This window comes from Emys orbicularis, chromosome 12, assembly GCF_028017835.1.
Source record: "Emys orbicularis isolate rEmyOrb1 chromosome 12, rEmyOrb1.hap1, whole genome shotgun sequence".
Taxonomy (NCBI): Eukaryota; Metazoa; Chordata; order Testudines; family Emydidae; genus Emys; species Emys orbicularis.
In genome coordinates, this window is record NC_088694.1 from 36,216,996 (window position 1) to 36,238,278 (window position 21,283).

Genomic DNA, 21,283 nt, shown 5'->3' on the forward strand with positions numbered 1-21,283 from the left:
TGCAATCTAAAGAATACACAAGCAAATCAATCAATAGGATGGCGGCAAACGTCATGTGAGTGCCACCATTTCTTTCTTCCTTGGGTGAGTTTAATTAGGAGGGTATTAGCAAAATGGAAAGACAAGGGAAGGGAGAAGGAACAGGTGGATAGAACAGGGGAAATGTCTGGGAGGAAAATATGAGGGGCAGGTGCAGAATGAAGCTGAGGTTAAGAGACTGTGAGATGGTGGGAAGGGAAGAGGGTGTTGGAACAAACTATGTCAGAATTGTAGGCTAGGGACATGGGAACAATGTATTGGTTGCTGTGTCCCCAGAGAACACAAGGACTTGATGGTGCTACTGCATGCTCAAGTTGAAGTTCTGCTCATATTGATAGGCTTTAATAGATTCTGAGATTTTAAGGCCAGAAGGGCCCATCATGATCATCTAGTTTGACCTATGGCATAACACAGACCAGAGATTTTCACCCAGCAATTCCTGCGTTGAGTTCAATTTTGTTTTTTCCATTTTCTTCCTTCCCCGCGCCCTCCATTTCTAACTAAGTGTACTGATGTTTCTGCAGTGGAACTCCTTTTCTGATCAAAGTCTTCTTCAGGGCCTCTTTGACCTCCTTGTTCCTCAGACAGTAGATGATGGGGTTGAAGAGTGGGACAACAATGGCGTAGAGAGCAGAAACAATTTTGTTGGTGTTGTGGGATGGAAGGCCCTGGGGCCGGATGTAGATGAAAATGCTGGCTACATAGAAGATAACAACCACAATGAGGTGTGACGCGCAAGTGGAGAATGCTTTCTGGCGGCCCCGTGTGGAGGGGATGTGGAGAACGGTGGAGAAGATACAAGCGTAGGAAAGGATTATTACAGAGGGAAAGGATTATTACAGAGAGGGGAATCAGCAGGATAAACAGGGCAGCAACAAAATCTGCCAGTGCTGCCTAGGTCATGTCTGTGCAGGCTAAGTTCAAGAGAGGGGACACATCACAGAAGAAATGGTTGATGACATTGGGACCACAGTACGTCAGTTGAGATATAAGAAACACCTTCCATGCAGAGATGAAGAAGCCGCAGAGCCAGGACCCAGCTGCCATGCGGATACATAGAGCCTGGCTCACAATGGCCCGGTAACTAAGTGGGTTGCAGATGGCAACATACCGGTCATAGGCCATGAAGGCCAGGAGGATGCACTCAGTGTTCCCCAAGCCGAGGAAGAAATAGAGCTGCGTCATACAGCCTCTGAAGGAAATGTGTTTGCTCCCCGACACAAAGTTGACCATAGTCTTGTGACATACCAGATTTCCAGGAAGGACAGGTTACTCAGGAAGAAGTACATGGGACAGTGGAGGTGACAGTTCACCCGGATCGTCATGATGATGATGACATTTTCTAGCACTACTAAGGTGTAGGCAATGAGAAAGCTCATGAAGAAGAGGAGCTGCAGATGAGAAGCTACGGGGAACCCTAGGAGAATGAATTCTGTGTCACTGGTTTGATTTCTCATCTCCATGTCTAACAGCCAGCTCTGTAATAAATATATATATAATCAGAACAACAACATATTTACTACTAGTGATTATCAGTATGTTATCTATCGATCAATTGATTTATCCCCTTATACACACATCTATCAACCAATCAACCTATCTGCCGATCTAATTCCATATTTCTCTCTCTCTCCCACTGTCTTTTTACATTTTATTTTCAATCTTTTTCACACTACAGATAATGCTAATGCTAATCAGTGAGATTTTCAAAAGTGGTTAAGTGGCTTACTATTAAAAAATTCATTGAAATTCAATAGCATTTGTGCTCCTAAATTACCTAAGTGCGTTTGGCACCTAACCTGCTTAAGTGGTTTTTAAAACCCCACTCAGTGCCGAGCTGCATCTTTAGGTCCCTAAATACCTTTGAGAATCTGGCCCTTATGCATATTTGAAAAGCAAAACTACTAATAATACTGGGTGTCCTTCGTGCTTATGTCAACGCTGGTGAAGAATATATGACTTTAGTATGTAATAATGATGAAACCAGTACACAGGTCATTACTTAAAGATTTGAACTGAAGAAAAGGGATAGTCTCTAGGCACTATTGTAGCATAAATATTGTAGCATAAAAACAACAATGATAATTGTCTATATGTTTGTACAGAGCCTATTACAATGGAGACCAGAACAAGCTGTACTCTAGGAGTTACTAAAATTAATATAAAAGACAGATTTGCATCCAGGGAGTGAGGGAGTAAAGGAATGCAAGGAGCCAAAATATTACCTTGCACTGGATACCTGTACCAACCTTCTACTCAGTCATTACTTAGTCAATCAAGTTGCTAGTTGGATTCAATAGGTATGTTTACATTGCAAAAACAAACAAACCAACCCAAACCTGCAGCAGCAAGTTTCAGAGTTTGGATCTGCAAACACAGGCTCATGCTATGGTGCAAAAAATAGCTGTGCAGACATTTGGGCTTGGGCTGGACCTCCATTATGTGACATGTACTAAAGAGAGTGGATTGTCTTGCTGTGATCTGTATGACACTTCTTAAATAAATGATCAACAGTCATTTGATTTCATTTGAAGAATCTGAGCTAATTATATTTTGACTGATCTTTTAATTGCATCTCTTAACCAATTTGTACAAAATAAGAAATTTAAGAAAGACCTCTATAAGATAGATAGATAGATAGATAGATAGATAGATAGATAGATAGATAGATAGATAGATAGATAGATAGATAGATCTACAGACTGTACAGTCATCACCATCAAAATCTCTATCTCTCCCCTCATTATTCCTCGCACTGTCTAATCTCTATTTTAATGCACTCAGCATCCTAGTAACTAGACATTCTCCATGTATACATGTCATCTATGTATACATTTCTAAAATGCTTCCCTTACACCTCCCGGAATGTGATACCTTTTGGAAGGTTTTGTAAGAAGGCTAGCAAAGTTGCCAACTTTCCCATAAAGTGTTCCCTTAAATAGGGAAGTGTCGAGAAAGAAGACACATTTTGATGAAATACTTTTCATCAGCTCCACGACTCATTCTGTAAAACACTACTCGGTATTCCATGGGAAAACACCATCTGGCTTGTAAAGATAACAATTAGAATAAAAATCAACTTGCTCTTAACAGATATGACTCTTCCCAATGGCTTTATGTAGCTTGGAGTGTTTAAGGTGCAGAGAGAATATAAAGAACTGGCAGTGTTCTTTGCCTCATGCTGATGCAGGTGTAGCTAGCACATTATCAGCCCTTCTCTGTCCTGTGAGAATTGGTCTGTAAATTATCATTACTCTCCCAATGGAAGCAATCACACAAGATAAACAAATATCATCTCACCCTCCTAGCCATAATGTTCATCAGTCTAGAGAAATCAGCCTATCCTATGTTCTCTCACTGATCTGCTGTGTTACCTTCAGCAGGTTGTTTTCCCTCTGACCCTTTGTCTGCCTTGTCTATTTAGGTTGTATACTCTCCACAACCTCTTGTTCTGTATATACAGCACCTGGCAAATTGTGAGTTGATCTTGCATGGAGCCTCTAGGTGCTACTTTAGTAATAATGAGGGGGAAAAACAGCTTCTGAGAGAAGCAACAAGCAGCAGTTGAAATGAATTCAAGATAGAATAGTGTGATTGTGGGCAGGTGTGTAAGACACAGGTATACGGACACTGGGCAGACAAATGGATGCCAGCTGGATAAAGAAGTGCGGATAGACAAATAGATGAGAGAAGTATAAAAAAAGATAAACCAAGGAGGAAGGGGAAATAGATGCTGTGGTTGAAAGGATGGCTCGTGATTAGGTCTGGGATTTTCAAAGGTGATTAAGGGATTTAGGTGCCCAACTCCCATTGAAATGTATGTTCCTTGAAAATCTGACTGTACACAGAGAGATAAGGGGGGGAGGGGGGAGAGAGAGAGAGAGAGAGAGTATCTTGTAGACTTAAGGCAACATTTTCAAAAATGCCTAATGGACAGATTTTCAAAGAATTTAGATCCCAAAAGCTGGAGATAGGCACCTGTGGCTCGATTCACAAAGGAACTTAGGTGCCTCAAAATTCACTGGGATTCACAAAGACTGAGTTGGGTACCCAGGTTCCCTCTACAATGAATGGGGAGAGAGAAGCATCTCAGAATGCTATCCACAAAAGCCAATATGCTAGGCAGGGAGCCGTCTAAGCTAGCCAAAGGGAGATGCCAAGGAGAGGGCTGGGTGCTAAGCCTTGCACCACTCAGAGAGTGTGGTGTCTTAATCCAGGCTGCAGGGAGGCACCTATCTCTGTTTGGGATTCTCAGCCATGAACCGTCTCCCGGAGTTAGGCACCTGTGCCATTTTTGCAAGAAGTCAGGAGGAGACTAACTCCCTGAACAGGGATCTGCTAATTCTCACATGAGGGCCCTAACCTCTGGGCTAGGGGCTATTCTGACATGGGGACCCTAGTCCCTCCTGTGAAAGCTCTTCCACTGTGGATAATTAAAGCATCCTCAGAGCAGGAGGACTGGATCCTTGGTCTCCCACAGCCCAGGAGAATGCTCCAACCACCAGGCTACAGAGTCGGTCTCATGCTCGCAGTCTCTCTCTCGCTCGCTGGTCCATTGACGAATTATTTAGTCAAAGTGGAACAGTTTCAACAATAGCAATTGAGGAAGCTGCACATCAGATTGTCCCTTAGCCCAGTGGTTAGCACACTCATCCAGCAGGTGGCTGAGCCACCAGCAAATCCCTTCTCTCCATCAAGAAGAGGTGGGCCTTGAACCAGTGGTCTCCCAGATAAGTGTCAGTCTCAGGAGAACTGCAGCTGTATTGTCCTCTCCACAAGTGCCCAGTCAGGCCCCACCTGCCACCTGTCTCTGGTCAGGATCCTTGTCCCACTACCTTCTGACTAGGAGATTTTAAGGCTGAACAGCTCCCTGCCTTCCCCTGTGATATCCCCAGTCTGTCAAACTGCCACAGCTGGCACTTTGCTTTCTCTCCGAGGGCTCTGAATGGTGTATTGCCAGTTACCACCCATCTCTTTCTAAGCAAGTACCTTTAATCCGAAGGCGAAAGCATTACAGAGAAACTACAATAAAAACAATAAACAGATTGAAACCCACACAAAACATACCAGGAGTCACCCATCACTCTTATCGGGCCCTAGCAGACCAAAGTCTTTCCAACCCTTCTGCAACCATTGGGGTCCCTGTAGGACAGAAGGTCCTGTCTGTTTTCTGGACCAGAAAGAAGGCCCTGAATCAGTTTAAATGCAGCATTTTTAAGCTAATCGCTTTTTCTTTGGTTTCCTCGTCTCTGGAAATCCAGCTCGAACCATATATGCAATCACCTCTGGTGGTGGCATCCCTCTGGAGGTGTTTAGAATGTGCATGATTCTCCTTACCCACCCCCCACTCGCCGAAGGAGCTTCGGTAACCCTTCCCCATGGAGTAGAACCCAACATCGATACAATCCCTGCCCTGCCATGAAACGTAAACGTAATGCCATATGTTCCCTCAGAGATATTGCATGTGATTGTAATATCTATCATGGTGAGCACCCTGGCCACTGGGCTAAAATTTATGAGGCAAGGCTGCTGCTAGGTGTGGACTTAGGTGTCCTCAGAGCACACCTAGAACGTCAGGGCAAGATAGGCGGAGGAAACCTATGTTTTCCCCAGGCCGTGTAACACACTGGGCCTCTAGGCACTTGGACATCTACCATGCAGCAATGAGCATGGCCAGAGGCAGAAACATAGGTGCCTGGGAAACTTTTACTGCAAACATTTAGGTGTCGAGTGATGTTAGGCACCTTCAGGGTTCAGTGGCAGCTGAGCGGGGGTTTTGTGAATACCAGTGATGCCTAAATCTAGGAATTAGGCACCTAAAGTGTCTGAATAAGTCCCTTTTTGAATCTAGCCCAAGGTGCCTAACTCCCATGATTTTGGGAGTTAGGCAGCTAAATACCTTTATATATCTGGCCCTAGATGCCTAAATCTATTTCAGTGTTGATTTGGGCCCTCCCTCCCTTCCACTCCTTTGAAAATTGCAGCCTTAAGACCTTCGGATGGTGGATTGATAGATGGATATCCGTCCCAAGACATCACAGCACCAACGTCATCTACTGATGGATCTTTTTCTGTTTTCTCATTGTGTCTAAATGGCAACATAATGTAGGTGTATGAGCCTCACTTTCGGTCTTAAGGAGTCTGTTGTATTAATTTAAATGGAATAAATGGGCCGAAGGTGTTAACATAACCCAGTCACTGTCCAACATTAAACATGTTAAACAAGGTTTGATACACAGAGACCTCAGCCTGCTCAGTGCAGTTGCAAACACACCATTAAAACCCCTTTGACCTTTTATGAACGGTACAGAAAAGGAGGAGAAACAGTTAAAATATAATGTATTAAATAAATCTTTCATTGAAACATCATCCCTTGTTCCCTTTCCCTGGAGCTGGAGAGAGCTTTTAGAAGGAAAAAAAACCCTTGTTTGACAGTCTCCGAGGTTGTATCAAAGATGGTGATAACTGTCCATGGGCTCGCAGCCATGATGGAAAAGCTCATTCCAGTAGCCATTTTTCCCCAAAGTTTCTTTTTTGAAGCACCCCAAAAGGGAGTGATGGGTGGAATACCCCATCCCTTCGTTGTTTTTTCTACCAGTCAGGCCTCATTTCTTACATACCAATTTTGTTTCACAGATTTCCACACTTTTCTTGTTTACCAGGGATAGTCTTAAAACAGTCTCTGAGTTTTAACAGGAGACCTTTTAGTTTGAACTAATTCAGTTTTTCTGATTCCCATTTATACCTTTTCCCATCAATGTTTCCCCATTGTTATTAGAGGTTATTGTGATATCTTATGATCTTTCACATACTTTTTACAGTTGAGCTCACAATTAGAGTAAATTTGTAGGCCTAATTATTATAACAGGTCCCATGTTCAACTCTGAAATGAGCCCAAGTTTAAAAGGCTGGGATTTTCAAAGACACTTAAGGGAGTTAAGCACCCAGATGGAATTGGGCACCTAATTTCCTTAACTTCCTTTGCAAATCCTTAGGCAATTGTTATTCTTATGTTTTCCTCCAGAGCATCTGGCAATGGTGACATTTCCAAATTCCTGTAGAGAGAGAGAGCACTAGAAACTACTATAAATATTTATGCTGGAACTTTTAAAGTAGTCTATGGAAGACAGGTATCCCACTACCACTGAATTTCAAAGGATTTTAGCACCTAACTCCCATAGGCACCTTTTAAAATCCCAGTCTTATGTTATGGTAGCATCCAAAATTATTCATTGTCCAAACACAGAAGGATGTGCAATGTACAAAACCAAGGCAGACCAAGAGGGACAGTCAGGGATGTAAACAACAATCAGTGGGCTTGAGTCTGCTTTCACACACCATGATGTAAACAAGCATAAGTGGAGTATGGCCAATGGACTTGATTCTGCTCTCCTTTAAAGAGTTTTAAATCCAGAGTAACACAGTTTTAGTCAAAAGTCCTGATTTCTCCTCTTCTTTACCTGGAGTAACTTAACTGAAGTCAATGGGCCTAATTTTCATTTACTTTTCCAGGCAGGCCAACACACCACAACTTGTAGGTTTGTAGTTTGACATGTGGTGACATTAGTGCTTTCCCATGTGTTTGATATGTAAGTATATTTGTGTTTTGACTTTTGTGGATATTTTTTAGTGTTTGTGGTTGGTGGGCATGTGTTTGGGTTGTTTGTATTTGTGTTTGCGCTTTTGTGCGTATGTGTGTGCTGGGTTTTGTGAGCTTGCTTTTCATTTTGTTTTTGTTTTTTTGTTTGATCTGTATGTGTGTTTAGAGTTTGTATTTGGTGTGTGCCTGAGACCTCTGTGTAGCTCAAAAGCTTGTCTCTTTCACCAGCAGAACTTGGTCCAATAAAAGATATGACCCCACCCACCTTGTTTCTTTGCATTTAGCCGTGTGTTTTGTTTTTATGTTTGTGCTTGGTTTCATTTGGTTCCTTTATTTTGCTGTATGTGTCTCTGTGTGTTTGATTGTGTTTTTGCTTTCTGTTTGTATTATGTTTTTGCATTTGTTAAGTTTGTATTTCTCTCTGGTTTTATGCTTCCCTTTTTCTATTTGGGTTTGGAGGATCTTTATGTGCTGGCATTTGGTTGTGTTTGTTTTGTGTGCTGTGTGTTTGGTATGGATGTGTATTCATGTGCTTCTTTGTGCTACCTGCTGTTTTTCAACTGGGAAAACATAATAATGTATGTGGCTAATATTTGTTTATTTATATTCTTATTTATTAAGCAAATCTGGAAAAATATGTAGGTGCACATGCAATTTATCATCATCATCATCATCATCATCATCATCATAACAAATCCCAAAGAGACGTGGCCTCCTTGCAGATCAAGCACCTCCCAGATTACTCTCTAGCTATGTCCATAAGGTGGTGTGGCTGGGTAGTCAGTTCATGTCCATCATTGGCAATGTTATCATGCCTCCAAAGCTTTGGTGATCATGCAATTGCCGGCCATGTAGCAGCATTCCTTAGTAAACAGTTCCATAATTAATTTTTCTTCCATCCTAACAATATGCAATTTATAGATTCATAGATTCCAAGGCCAGAAGGGACCATTGTGACCCTCCAGTCTGACCTCCTGGATAACACAGGCCAGAGAACTGCCCAAAAATAATTCCTAGAGCACAGCTTTTAGAAAAAAACATTGAAAATTGTCAATAATGGAGAATCCATCATGATCTTGGTAAGTTGTCCCAATGGTTAATTACTCCCACTGTTAAAAATGTATACCTTATTTCCATCCTGACTTTGTCTAGCTTCAATTCCAGCCATTGAATGGTGTTAGACCTGTCTATGCTAGATGGAAGAGCTCATTGTCAAGTATTTGTTCCCCCTGGCGGTACTTACAGACTGCAATGGAGTCACCCTTTAACCTTCTCTTTGTTAAGCTACATCGATTGAGCTTATAAAATACGTACATTTTATAAAGAATCTAAGCCGATGCTGACCAGGCTTTTCAAATAGGCCTCGGGTTCTCAATGCCCACCAACCATTGAGTTTCAATGGAATTTAGGCATCTGATTCTTTTAGATCCCCTGGGACATCCCAGGCACTTTGTTAACTGAGTAGAGCTCCACAAACTACCCAGATACCTTGGTTAGCTCCTGGAGATCCTGATCGGAGCTGCCCAGGTGATTAAGAGCCAATCATAGATGAAATTCACCCCTCTGTAGAAGACTAGCCATGAGAGAAACTGAGGGAGGGAGACCCACGTTCTTCCCCCTCGGTGGCAGGAGGATACCCCGGCTGCAGGCAAGGTGGGTGACAGCTGCAATGTTGCCTTCTGAGGTCCCCTTTACAAGGTCTGAGCTGGGGGCAAGCTGGGGTCTACAGCAGACAGCGATTCCAGTCAGGGCTGTATCCCATGGGCCCACTGGGGGAGGCTGTTGTCAGGGTCACAGGTCTTTCAGACTGTGTAAGCTACATCAGGGGCTTCTCAGGTATGTCGAGGTACCTTTGACAGCTTTGAAAATCTCAATTTAACTGGAAAAAGGTGCCTCAAAGGCCAACAGATTCCCAGACTGTCAGGCCTATCAATAAGAACAGAAGTACAATGAAAAATGCTGGGCCAGATCCCCCACTGGTGTAAATCAATATGGCTCCATTGACATCAATGGGGCCAGATCCCCAGCTGGTGTAAATCAGCATAGTTCCATTGGTGTCAATGGGGCCAGAGTGCCGTCTGTTGAATTCTGAAATGAGTGGAGCTATGCCATAGATTGACAGATGCCCTGGCTCTATATCAAATGAAGATATGACCCTGTCAATTATTTATTTATTCATTTATTCACCACTGTGGGAGCACTTCAAGGCCACAGCCCAGTTGGGCCCTGTTATATTATGTGCTGTACAAAGGTATAGCACTGTTCCCTTGCAACTGGGAGGCAGAGTCTTTACCAAGTAAAGCTGATGCCTCACAAAGCCAGGACCAATGAGTGAAGAATAGGGCTGGAGAACTATTAGGAGAGGAAGGGTAGCTATAGGCTCCAGGGGGGTTACCCAACTTCTAATCTGTCCCATGGGATCTCCAACAGAAGCCATTAACTGAGCCATCCATTCCCCATTAACCTATCTGAGACCCAAGAACATTATTTTCCGGTTTACTTCTGCCCCTAATCATTTTCCTGAGGGCCTTTTTGACATCCTGGTTCCTTAGGCAGTAAATGACAGGGTTGAAGAAGGGTACTATGACCGTGTAGAGCATGGACACCAACTTATTGGAGTCAAAGGCGTACATGGCCCTGGGCCGGGCGTAGGTGAAGAGGGTGGTAGAGTAGAAAATGATCACTACCATCAGATGGGAGGTGCAGGTGGAGAAGGCTTTCCATCTCCCCTGAGCCGTGGGGATCCGCACAACAGTGGCCACTATGCAAGCATAAGAGGCCACCACCACAAGAAGTGGCAGTAGGATCATGATCAAGGCCAGGATAAAGTCCACCCTCTCTGCCAGTGACATGTCGGTGCAGGCCAGGTTTAGCAGAGGTGAGATGTCACAGAAAAAGTGGTTGATGACTGAGCCACAGAAGGTCAAGCGGGAGATGAAGACGACCTTGAGCATGGAGCTCGTGAAGCCACTCACCCACGACCCAGCCACCAAGCAGAAGCAGAGCCCATGGGTCATGATGGCGGAGTAGCGCAAGGGGCTACAGATGGCCACATAGCGGTCATAGGCCATAACAGCCAGGAGGACACACTCGGTGCAGGCCAGAGCGATGAAGAAGTAGAGCTGGGCCATGCAGCCCAGGAAGGAAATGTGCTGGCTTCCCCTCAGTAAGTCGAGCAGCATCTTAGGCACTGTGACGGTGATGTACCAGATCTCCAGGAAAGAGAGGCTGCTCAGGAAGAGGTACATAGGCTTGTGGAGGGGGTAGCTCACCTGGACCGTCACAATGATAACCACGTTCTCCACGAGCGTCAGCATGTAGATGAAGAGGAAGATGAGGAAGAGCAGGATCTGCACCTCCTTCAGAGTGGTGGGGAACCCCAGGAGGATGAATTCCTGGACACTGCTCTGGTTTTCCTTCTTCATCTCCACCTTTGAGAAAAACCTGCAGAGATATAGTAATAAAAACAATACTCAGCGATTGCCTAGAGTCATAGATTCCAAGGCCAGAAGGGTCCTCTGGGATCATCCGATCTGACCTCCTGTATAACACAGGCCAGAGAACTAAAATAATTCATAGAATAAGTGTAGCATGGCTCATCTGAACCTCTCACGCCACATTATAAAGGAGGGGAAGAATTACAGAGAGGTGCTCTTAGAGCCATGCTAACTGTATGTCTACACTGCAGTTAGACCCCCGTGGCTGGCCTGTGCCAGCTGACTCGGGCTAAGGGGCTCAGGCAAAGGGGCTGTTTAATTGCAGTATAGACATTCAGGCAACCCAATCTCTGGGACCCTCCCACCTCACAGGTTCCTAGAGCCCGGGCTCCAGACCGAACCCAAATGTCTACACCGTAATTAAACAGCCCCTTGGTCTGAGCCCTGCAAGCTCAAGTGAGCTGGCATGGGTAAGCCACGTGTTTTTAATTGCAGTGTGTCCATAACCTCTGACTCAGGTGGTCTAGGTTCTCGTCTTGGCTCTGGCTTTGATAGATACCTGCAGGAACAATGGGCTGGGTTTTTAAAGGAATTTAGGAACCCAGCTACCTAGTCCAATATTAATAATAGTCATACTTAGCTCTTTTAAAATAATATTCAGCTAAATATCTCAAAGAGCATTACAAAGGGAGTTAAAAGCAAGACAAGAAGCTACCAGAGAAGTTGCCCATTGGGAGCTGTGAATTCAATAGCTTGCTAGCTCATATAGCATTTTCAACAAAGCATTTTCAAAGGAGTTAAGTCTAGAGACGAGAAGGCTGAAGGGAGGAGGACAGACATGAAAACAGTCTGAATAAAGAGACAGTTCAAAGGGTGTTTGATTAGAGTTAGGGCTCTGTATCTGTCAGGGAGGTCACGGAAGTCGTGGATTCTGTGATTTCTGCAGGGGCCAGAGTGGCTGACCCCAGGGCTGCCCAAGCAGCTGGCTCTGGGGCCAGCTACTGAAGTAGCCCCAGGGACAGCCACACCAGCTGCTGCTCCAGCCTCTGGGCAGCGGTTCCTGGCCGGCCGGAGCAACTGCAGCCCACGCTTCCGGGCAGCAGTCCCCGGCCAGCTAACTGGAACGTCCATGTCTGGAGCCCTCCAGCAGCAGCCCCACACACACACCCAGTGCCCCCCCCCATTTAAACACAGGTATTTTTAGTATAAGTCATGGACAGGTCATGGACCCTGAATTTTTGTTTATTGCCCATGACCTGTCCACGACTTTTACTAAAAACACCCGTGACTAAATTGTAGCCTTAGTTACAGTTTATAAGTACCACATTTTATAATGGGCTCTTCATTCTAGCAGAGAAAGGTGTAGCACGATCCCATGGCTGGAAGTTGAAGCTAGACACATTCAGACTTGAAATAAGGTGTACATTTTTAATAGTGAGGCTAATTACCCATTGGAACAATTTACTAAGGGTCGTGGTGGACTTTCCATCACTGACAACTTTAAAATCAAGACTTGGTGTTTTTTCTTTGTTTTAAGATCTGCTCTAGTTCAAAGTGGGGTAAATTTAGGGAAGTCCGATGGTCTGTGTCATGCAGGAGTTCAGACTAGATGAAAACATTGGTCCCTCATGGCCTTACAATCTATAATGTGGTGGCTTTAGTCAGTGGCAAGCAACCTGAAACTCCCTAGACAACTTGGGGTCAGAGGGATCTGATGTCTAGGGGTGGGATGGGGGCAAAGTAGGAGTTAAGAAACCTGATTTTATTCCTGGATCAGACAAATAAAATCTAGAGACTTGCTAGATGGTGTAGGGCTATTGTTTCTCAGACACCCTCAGGGGTGAACTGTCACCCAGGCGGGTTTAGTGCTTTGAGATCTACCAAGTAGCACCACTTAATACAGCAGCCTAAAGCACCATACCAAAATCTGTTAGTGCCTCCTATGAAACAACACAGGAACCAGCGCATTGCCATCCTGAGCGGCAACTCACCAGGGTCTGGCAGGGAGGTCCTTAAATATCAGGAATGACAGCTGTTGCTGACTGGAAAATGTAATGTAAGGGAGAATTTTACATATACTGCAAACTGGATTATTTTTTACCCTGCATTAAATATCTTACTCTGCGGAGCATTTACATAGTACTTTGGGGCCAGATTCTTAGTGGGTGTAAATTACTGTTGTTCCAAATTAGCCTCAAGTCACAAACAGGTGAGGATCTGTCCTTTGATCCATGCACCTCAAAGTGGGCAGATACTGTTAACCCAAATTCAAGACAGGGAACCTGAGGCACAGAGGGTGTGGTGAAGTGGCTTGTTTGTGGTCACACATCGAGACAGTCAGTGGAAGAGGCAGGAATACAACCCGAGTGTCCTGACATGACTTAACCACTGGACTGTGCACATTTATAAGAACAGATATGGAGACCAAATCAGTAAACCTTACCCACCTGAGTAGTCCTGACTCACACGAGTAACTTCAAATAGGCTTCAAAATAAAAGAAAGAAAGAAAGAAAGAAAGAAAGAAAGAAAGAAAGAAAGAAAAATTAAACAGTTATGTGAATAAGTGTTGCATGATTCTACCAATTAGCAACTCATTGTTATGACATCCATGTCCATCTTCTGGACCATTTGTCCATTCAACAATCTTGGAACAAACCCCCATCTAAGCAAGTGTTCAGTTACTCCTCAGCCTCACATTACTCATAGACTCATAGACTTTAAGGTCAGAAGGGACCATTATGGTCATCTAGTCTGACCTCCCGCATGATGCAGGCCACAAAAGCTGACCCCCCCACTTTCCCTTAACTCAGCTGTTGAAGTCTCCAGATCGTGATTTAAAGACTTCAAGTCACAGAGAATCCTCCAGCTTGCGACCCCTGCCCCATGCTGCGGAGGAAGGCGAAAAACCTCCAGGGCCTCTGCCGATCTACCCTGGAGGAAAATTCCTTCCCGACCCCAAATATGGCGATCAGTAGAACCCCGAGCATACAGGCAAGATTCTCCAGCTAGACCCTCATTTTACCAGCGATGACACGTTATTGCCTAATTGACTAAAATCACTTATCCCATCAAACCATTCCCTCCATAAACTTATCTAGCCTAATCTTGAAGCCAGAGAGGTCTTTCGCCCCCACCGTTTCCCTCGGAAGGCTGTTCCAAAATTTCACCCCTCTGATGGTTAGAAACCTTCGTCTAATTTCAAGCCTAAACTTCCCCACGGCCAGTTTATATCCATTTGTTCTCGTGTCCACATTAGTACTGAGCTGAAATAATTCCTCTCCCTCCCTGGTATTTATCCCTTTGATATATTTAAAGAGAGCAATCATATCCCCCCTCAGCCTTCTTTTGGTTAGGCTAAACAAACCGAGCTCCTCGAGTCTCCTTTCACAGGAAAGGTTTTTCATTCCTCGGATCATCCTAGTGGCCCTTCTCTGTACCCGTTCCAGTTTGAGTTCATCCTTTTTAAACATAGGAGACCAGAACTGCACACAGTACTCCAAATGAGGTCTCACCAGCGCCTTGTATAACGGAAGCAGCATCTCCTTATCCCTACTAGAAATATCTCGCCTAATGCATCCCAAGACCGCATTAGCTTTTTTCACGGCCACATCACATTGCCGACTCATAGTCATCCTGCGATCAACCAGGACTCCGAGGTCCTTCTCCTCCTCCGTCACTTCCAACCGATGCGTCCCCAGCTTATAACTAAAATTCTTGTTAGTCATCCCTAAACGCATCACCTTACACTTCTCACTATTAAATCTCATCCTATTATTATTACTCCAATTTACAAGGTCATCCAAGTCTCCCTTCAGAATATCCCGATCCTTCTCCGAATTGGCAATACCTCCCCACTTTGTGTCATCCGCAAACTTTATCAGCCCACTTCTACATTCGGTTCCGAGGTCAGTAATAAATAGATTAAATAAAATCGGACCCAAAACCGAACCTTGAGGAACCCCACTGGTGACCTCCCTCCAACCTGACAGTTCACCTTTCAGTACGACCCGCTGCAGTCTCCCCTTTAACCAGTTCTTTATCCACCTCTGGATTTTCATATCGATCCCCATCTTTTCCAATTTAACCAATAATTCCTCATGCGGTACCGTATCAAACGCTTTACTAAAATCGAGGTATATTAGATCCACCGCATTTCCTTTATCTAGAAGGTCTGTTACTTTCTCAAAGAAGGAGATCAGGTTGGTTTGGCACGATCTGCCTTTCGTAAACCCATGTTGTAATTTGTCCCAATTGCCATTCACCTCAAGGTCCTTAACTACTTTCTCCTTCAAAATTTTTTCCAAGACCATTACAGGCTGAACTCTACACTTGTAAGGGCATTTCAGTGCCCGGCTCCTGTAAAATCATCGACAACCAGATATGTCAGTATCCCTGTCTTCAGTGTCCTCTTCCAAACATAGTCTCCTCGTAGCAGAGAGATCTGGATTGAGATTTTCATAGGAGGCTAAGGGAGTTAGGTGCCTAACGCCTATTGAATTGCAGTGGAAGCCTTGTGCCTAACTCCCTTAGGCTCCTGTGAAAATCCCAGCCCTGTATATACATTAAGAAGGAACTCACCTCAGAGAGGCAATCTGGATCCTGGCCATTTCGTGTTGCCCACACTCTATAATTCCAAAAATAGTTGTCTGGCAAAAAGAAAGTCAGTCACTTCATTTGCAGCCCACCTTAAAAGTTATTATCACCTGATGCACACCTCTGAGAGGTGTGTTTGTGTCTGTGGGTGTGACTCCTGCTCCCTACTGGACGAAATGAGACCTGCTTCCAGTGTATGTATCTTTATATTCTCAGACCAGCTAATGCACCTCTCAGAAACCGCTATCATAATTTTCACCAGAGAGACATGATCGAATGGCATCAACAGCAGACTGGGAATCAGATACCTCTGGGTCCTAATCTCACACTGAATTCCTCTGTAATCTTGGGCATGTCTCTTAACCCCAAGGGCCTCAGTTTCCCCATCCATAAATTAGGCATTCTGACACTGGCTGAGCTCCCAAACAGGGCTGCTGCATGGATAGACTGACCTCCAAAAGTGCAACATGTTGGTGTAAGAAATTGACCCCAAGCACCACAGCCAGGGGCAAGACATAAGGCTGGGATTTTAAAGGATTTTAGGGGAGTTAGGTGCTCAAATCCCTTCACATTTCAAGGGGAACTGGACACCTAACTCCTTTAGGAGCCATTTGAAAATCTCAGCCTTAGCTCCTACCTGGAAGAGCTGTGGAGAGATGCAAGAGGCACTGAGTTGGGATGTCACTGAGCTAGGAGTGGAACGTGATCTGCACCGTCCGTGCCGTACCTGAGCCAATGCTTCTGTGTATTGCAAATGAAACCAGTTCAGACATAGGAAATTTGCTGTCTCCAGCAGAGCCCTTTCTCTGAAGATCTTCATCGATTTACTCCCCACGCTCACACATATAAATGTATCCACTCTGTGGGCTTCCTCAGTGACCCATGAGGACAGGTGTATAGACAGAGCCCTAGCTGAATGCTTCATATCTGCAATCAGCAGATGCTTAGTCTGTGGGGAAAAGGAACCTGCGACGATTGTGTCTGTGTGCTAATTAGAGGTTCCAGGCTAAGCAAGATGGGGTGTGAAGAAACCTCGCTGAATTTCCCTGAGTGCTGGCAGATTCTGGGAGTGTGGATGAGATTTTCCAAAGCACCTAAGTGAGTGAGGGAAGTAGTGCACCTGAGACACAGTGGCTCCTGGTGCAGGGCCTTATACCCCACCCCCTCTTGCTCAAGGCTGGGCCTGAAGTCACACTTCAGCCCAGAGTAAGGTTCTGAGTAAAGGGGGCTGAACAAAGGGGGCCTGACAGGGCAGCTTGCAGAGGGCTAGATTGTCACCACAAGCCTGGAGCAAAGGAGTGCACTGCCCCCAAAGCAGACCAGACTGGCACTTGGAGATCCGGTCCCTAGTTCCCATTGGTTCCACATGGGAGATAATCTCCAACTGATACAGTTGACTGCCCCCTCTGCACTATCTCAGGGTTGGGGACGGAGTTGCGTGGAAGCAAGATTTTGTCCAATCCTCTTTCTGCCTGTCCACAAACTGATCCCCATCCCCCCACACACACGTTGCAAGCAGCACTAGAAAAAGTAGAGCTGGGCAAAAAAAATTAAACAAAACTTTTTCCCCCAAAAAATTCTGTTTGGGTCGATTGAAACATTTTAGAAATTTCTGTGGATTTCAGCAAATTGGTTTTATTGACCCCTTTCCCACCCTTCCTACCAAAAAAATCTAAATATTTCATTTTGACATTCTCTTAACAAAAAGTTTCAACACTTTGAGTTGAAATGACCTTTTGTTTCAAAATTATCTTTCATTTTATTTTTAAAACAAATTGGGTTTTTTTTAAAGCTCAAACCTGAACTGAAATGTTTCATTCACTAGAAACACAAAAATAATTGACTTTCTGATATGCCAAAAAATGATTTTTGGGTCAAGCCTAAACAATTTCGTTTTCCAGTTTTTCGGACCTGCCAGCAAACTGAAAAATCCCTTATTTGCCCAGGTCTGGTGAAAGGCCCATGCGGGAGATACAGAGCCCAAAAGCTACCATCTGACCCAGATTGAAGTGCCATGCAAGGTGCGTGAAGGAATCAGATTTGCCCTGCACAGCCCACTGTTCCAGGGACACAGGTGCCCTGGCTCCTCTTTAGAGCTATGGGCCTAGACAAGTCACCTTCACCTTTCTGTGATTCTGCTTCCCCTAGGGTGATCAGATGTCCCAATTTTTTAGGGACAGTCTTGATATTCAGGGCTTTGTCTTATATAAGCACCTATTACTCCTACCCCCTATCTTGATTTTTCACACTTGCCATCTGGTCACTCTATATTCCCCTCTCACCCTTTGTTTATTAAATATACCCGTGGCTGGGACTGATATTAGGACAGAACCCTCTAGTCTCTGGCCGTAAAGGCGTGGAACTCTGACCCCTGAGTTAGAGGAATGGGTGTGATGGATTGCACAGTATTACCCCAGGGCTGCTCACAGTGGGGTTGGTGACACCTTCTCCCTCTCCACCCCTCGTGCCACAACTCCCGGCTGGGCTGTGGGGCTCATTTCAGCACACCAGCCCTTGGGTACTATGGACCAGCCCCTCCACATCCAGCTCCCGCTTCCCAGCTCCCCCTGCCATACCTGAATGGCTCCCCTGACAGCTACCTTCCCTGCTATGGCCTGCTCTTTACCCAGCCTCCCTGCTGACTCAACATCTTACAACCAGGGGGGAGGGATAGCTCAGTGGTTTGAGCATTGGCCTGCTAAACCCAGGGTTGTGAGTTCAATCCTTAAGGGGGCCACTTAGGGATCTGGGGCAAAATCAGTACTTGGTCCTGCCTAGTGAAGGCAGGGGGCTGGACTCAATGACCTTTCAAGGTCTCTTCCAGTTCTAGGAGATAGGATATCTCCATTAATTTAAAAATAGCTGGCCTCGTGGTGCAACAGTAGTGCATCTGACTCCAGATCAGAAGGTTGTGTGTTCAAATCACATTGGGGTCAGGCAGGTGACAGTTGTGCCTTTGTCCTGGTGCGCCTTACTTGGGGAGAGTGCCCTTCCAGAAAGGACCATGGCCCTTGCTTTTGGGAGAGGGATAGCTCAGTGGTTTGAGCATTGGTCTGCTAAACCTAGGGTTGTGAGTTCAATCCTTGAGGGGGCCATTTAGGGATCTGGGTCAAAAATCTGTCTGGGGATTGGTCCTGCTTTGAGCAGGGGGTTGGACTAGATGACCTCCTGAGGTCCCTTCCAACCCTGATATTCTATGATTCTATGAACCTCCCCAGTGCCCTGAGAAATGCTGCCCTAGACAGTGATGTCCTTCAGGGAGAAAGGACTTCAGGGTTTGACCCAATAAGAAGGGCATTCTAATTTTAGCCTAATATTATCCCTGCATTTTAGTTCCCCTTATTCCTGATACTGCAGAAGGAAAGGACAAGGATTCACACTGCTCTTCCTTTATTTTTCAGTATTGGTTCATTCTCCAGCCACAAAAGTAAACCTCACCATCACACGCACCTCTGTCTGCAACCCTTCCTTAAGGGGGGAAGGAGATGTCAGAGGAGATTCTGGCCTGAAAAGTGACAGTGTTTGGGAACCTAATAAGCTTTTCAAAAGCCTCCAGAGGCTGAATGCTCAATGAGAGTTGATTTCAATAGATGTTAGGAGCTTAAATAGAACTTAGGAACCTAAGTTCTTTTGAGCATTGAGCCCTGCATGACTAACTCCCATTTAAATCAATGACTTTTAGGCACCAATCTGTCTTAAAACTTCCTACTAGACACATAAAAATCAGGACCTGTTTAAAATTAGCCCTGTTTTCTTCCGCAAATCTACTCCTGTGTGTGTTTAGAGTAGGGCTGGTCAGAATTGTTTTTTCCCCCAGTGGAAAATTTTGACTTGTCACTGAAAAAAAGAAAACTAAACATTGTGCTAATTTCTGGCTAACAATTATTTTTTCGTAAAACAAACAAACAAACAAGGTATTTTGGCCAAAAATTGATTTTTTTTTCAGCTGAAAACTGGAACCATTTTGATTTTCTGTTTTCCAATGAAAAATGAGGAAAAAATGCAAAAAGCAGACATTTTCCATAAACATGTTTTTTATTTGAAAACCCAGTTGTCTGTCAAAAATCATCAATGGAAAATTTTCAACCAGCCTTATTGCTCCCAGTGACTATTGTGTTCCTCCTTTTGGCTTTGCCTATCCAATGCAGCTGGGGGAGAATTAAGTCAAGTCTATGGCTGCTTGTCCAACATCATCAGAACTGTTCACTAAGTTCCAAGCATCTGATGAGGGAAGACTTTGAAGATAATGAGTTTGTACAGGTAGAGCTGAGGGTAGGATTTGGGAAAGGGGGGTTACGCAAAGGTCATGAAGTTCAGGTTTTGAAGGTGATGGGGCTGAACAGGGATCACAGAGTGCAGGGTGAGAAGGGGATAGGGGCTACACAGAGGCCATTGAGGCTGTAATTTGTCCTACAGAAGCAGTGTTGCTGAGGATTCTGTCTGAGAAGGAAAGAAACCAGCTTGACACTCAGATCCCAGGCGGGTTTGTAGGGCCGGTCTACCCTGTATTACTTGTAAACTGAATGCATGTGATCTGGAGTCATCAAGAGACAATAGAGCAGAGGTTTAATCTATTTTGGTAATTATACGGCCCTCATCTCCCTAGTATTAGAGCAGCTCACAACCAGTAAAGGATTTCTTCCTGAGAACAGAAAAAAATATCCTAATTCACAGATGAGGAGCTAAGGTACAGGGTAGCTAAATGTCTTATGTAAGGAAATCTGGCCTGAGATGATGACTGAGTCCCAGTGCAGTTTCCTACCCACATCCCTCTTAACCACCTATGGTGCCTACCTAAGGGAATTATCCACTCAATTGCCTAGTATTTTGGTGCCTAAATCCTTTAGGCCTCTTTGAATTGGGGGAAAAAATGCTTAAACCCCAAAATATCACACAACTGTGAAAATGTAAATCAAGGAAAATAGAAAAAATGCTTAAAAATAAACATCAAAATTATAAAAATACAAAAATCATATTCTGCTGAGATTAATTATCCTATAGAATAGAATCCACACTGACCTGAAGTGGAGACACCCAACTCCCAACTCAATTTTTATTCAGCTATTACTCAAGAAAATTCACAATGACTTCTGTGGAATCTGCATGAGTACAGAATAACTAATGCCCCCTGGATTTGGTCCATTGATTCCTTAGGGCCAATGAAAAAGTTATCGTGGCAGAACATTTCCAGGACTTTGTCCAGCCTTATCCCAGGAGATTGGCCTCCCATCTGTTCCCTTGGGGACTTAACTCCATAGTCTATATCCCAATTGCCAAATCTCTTTGACTGTTAGACACCAAATATTGGCTGGCATTGGAACACCAGGTCTAAAACGCAACCCAAATTCCAGGACCTTCCAACCCATATTGACATTTTTACACCTCAGCCATGTCCTATTTTATGGTCCCCTGAAGGCAAAGAAGAGACAGGATTTGGATATACTGACTAGAAAGGAGATTCGGTATTGAGGCTTCTGGAGACAGACTGGCTATGTGATTGCCTCAGGCTTTTGAGCACCCATCTTGTATTGCAGAGTCTCCATAACTACCAGCTTTAAATTCCATCATAAGTGTGCTCCACCTTCCTTCTTGCCTCCATACCTAATTTTCCAA

The 21,283-nt window shown here is 44.5% G+C and overlaps 1 protein-coding gene and 1 pseudogene across 1 annotated transcript; both read right to left on the reverse strand.

The window, feature by feature from the left end:
* Positions 1-539: 539 nt before the first annotated feature.
* Positions 540-1,505, reverse strand: LOC135886079 (olfactory receptor 6A2-like; annotated as a pseudogene).
* Positions 1,506-10,098: 8,593 nt separating this feature from the next.
* Positions 10,099-11,064, reverse strand: LOC135886080 (olfactory receptor 6P1-like). Its single transcript, XM_065413965.1, has one exon. It carries the CDS (start codon positions 11,062-11,064, stop codon positions 10,099-10,101), a length of 966 nt encoding a protein of 321 aa, XP_065270037.1.
* Positions 11,065-21,283: the final 10,219 nt, after the last annotated feature.

What these genes read in the sequence shown, in the direction of transcription:
- LOC135886080 (XM_065413965.1), bottom strand. Translation starts at nt 11,064, where the DNA reads ATGAAGAAGGAAAACCAGAGCAGTGTCCAGGAATTCATCCTCCTGGGG.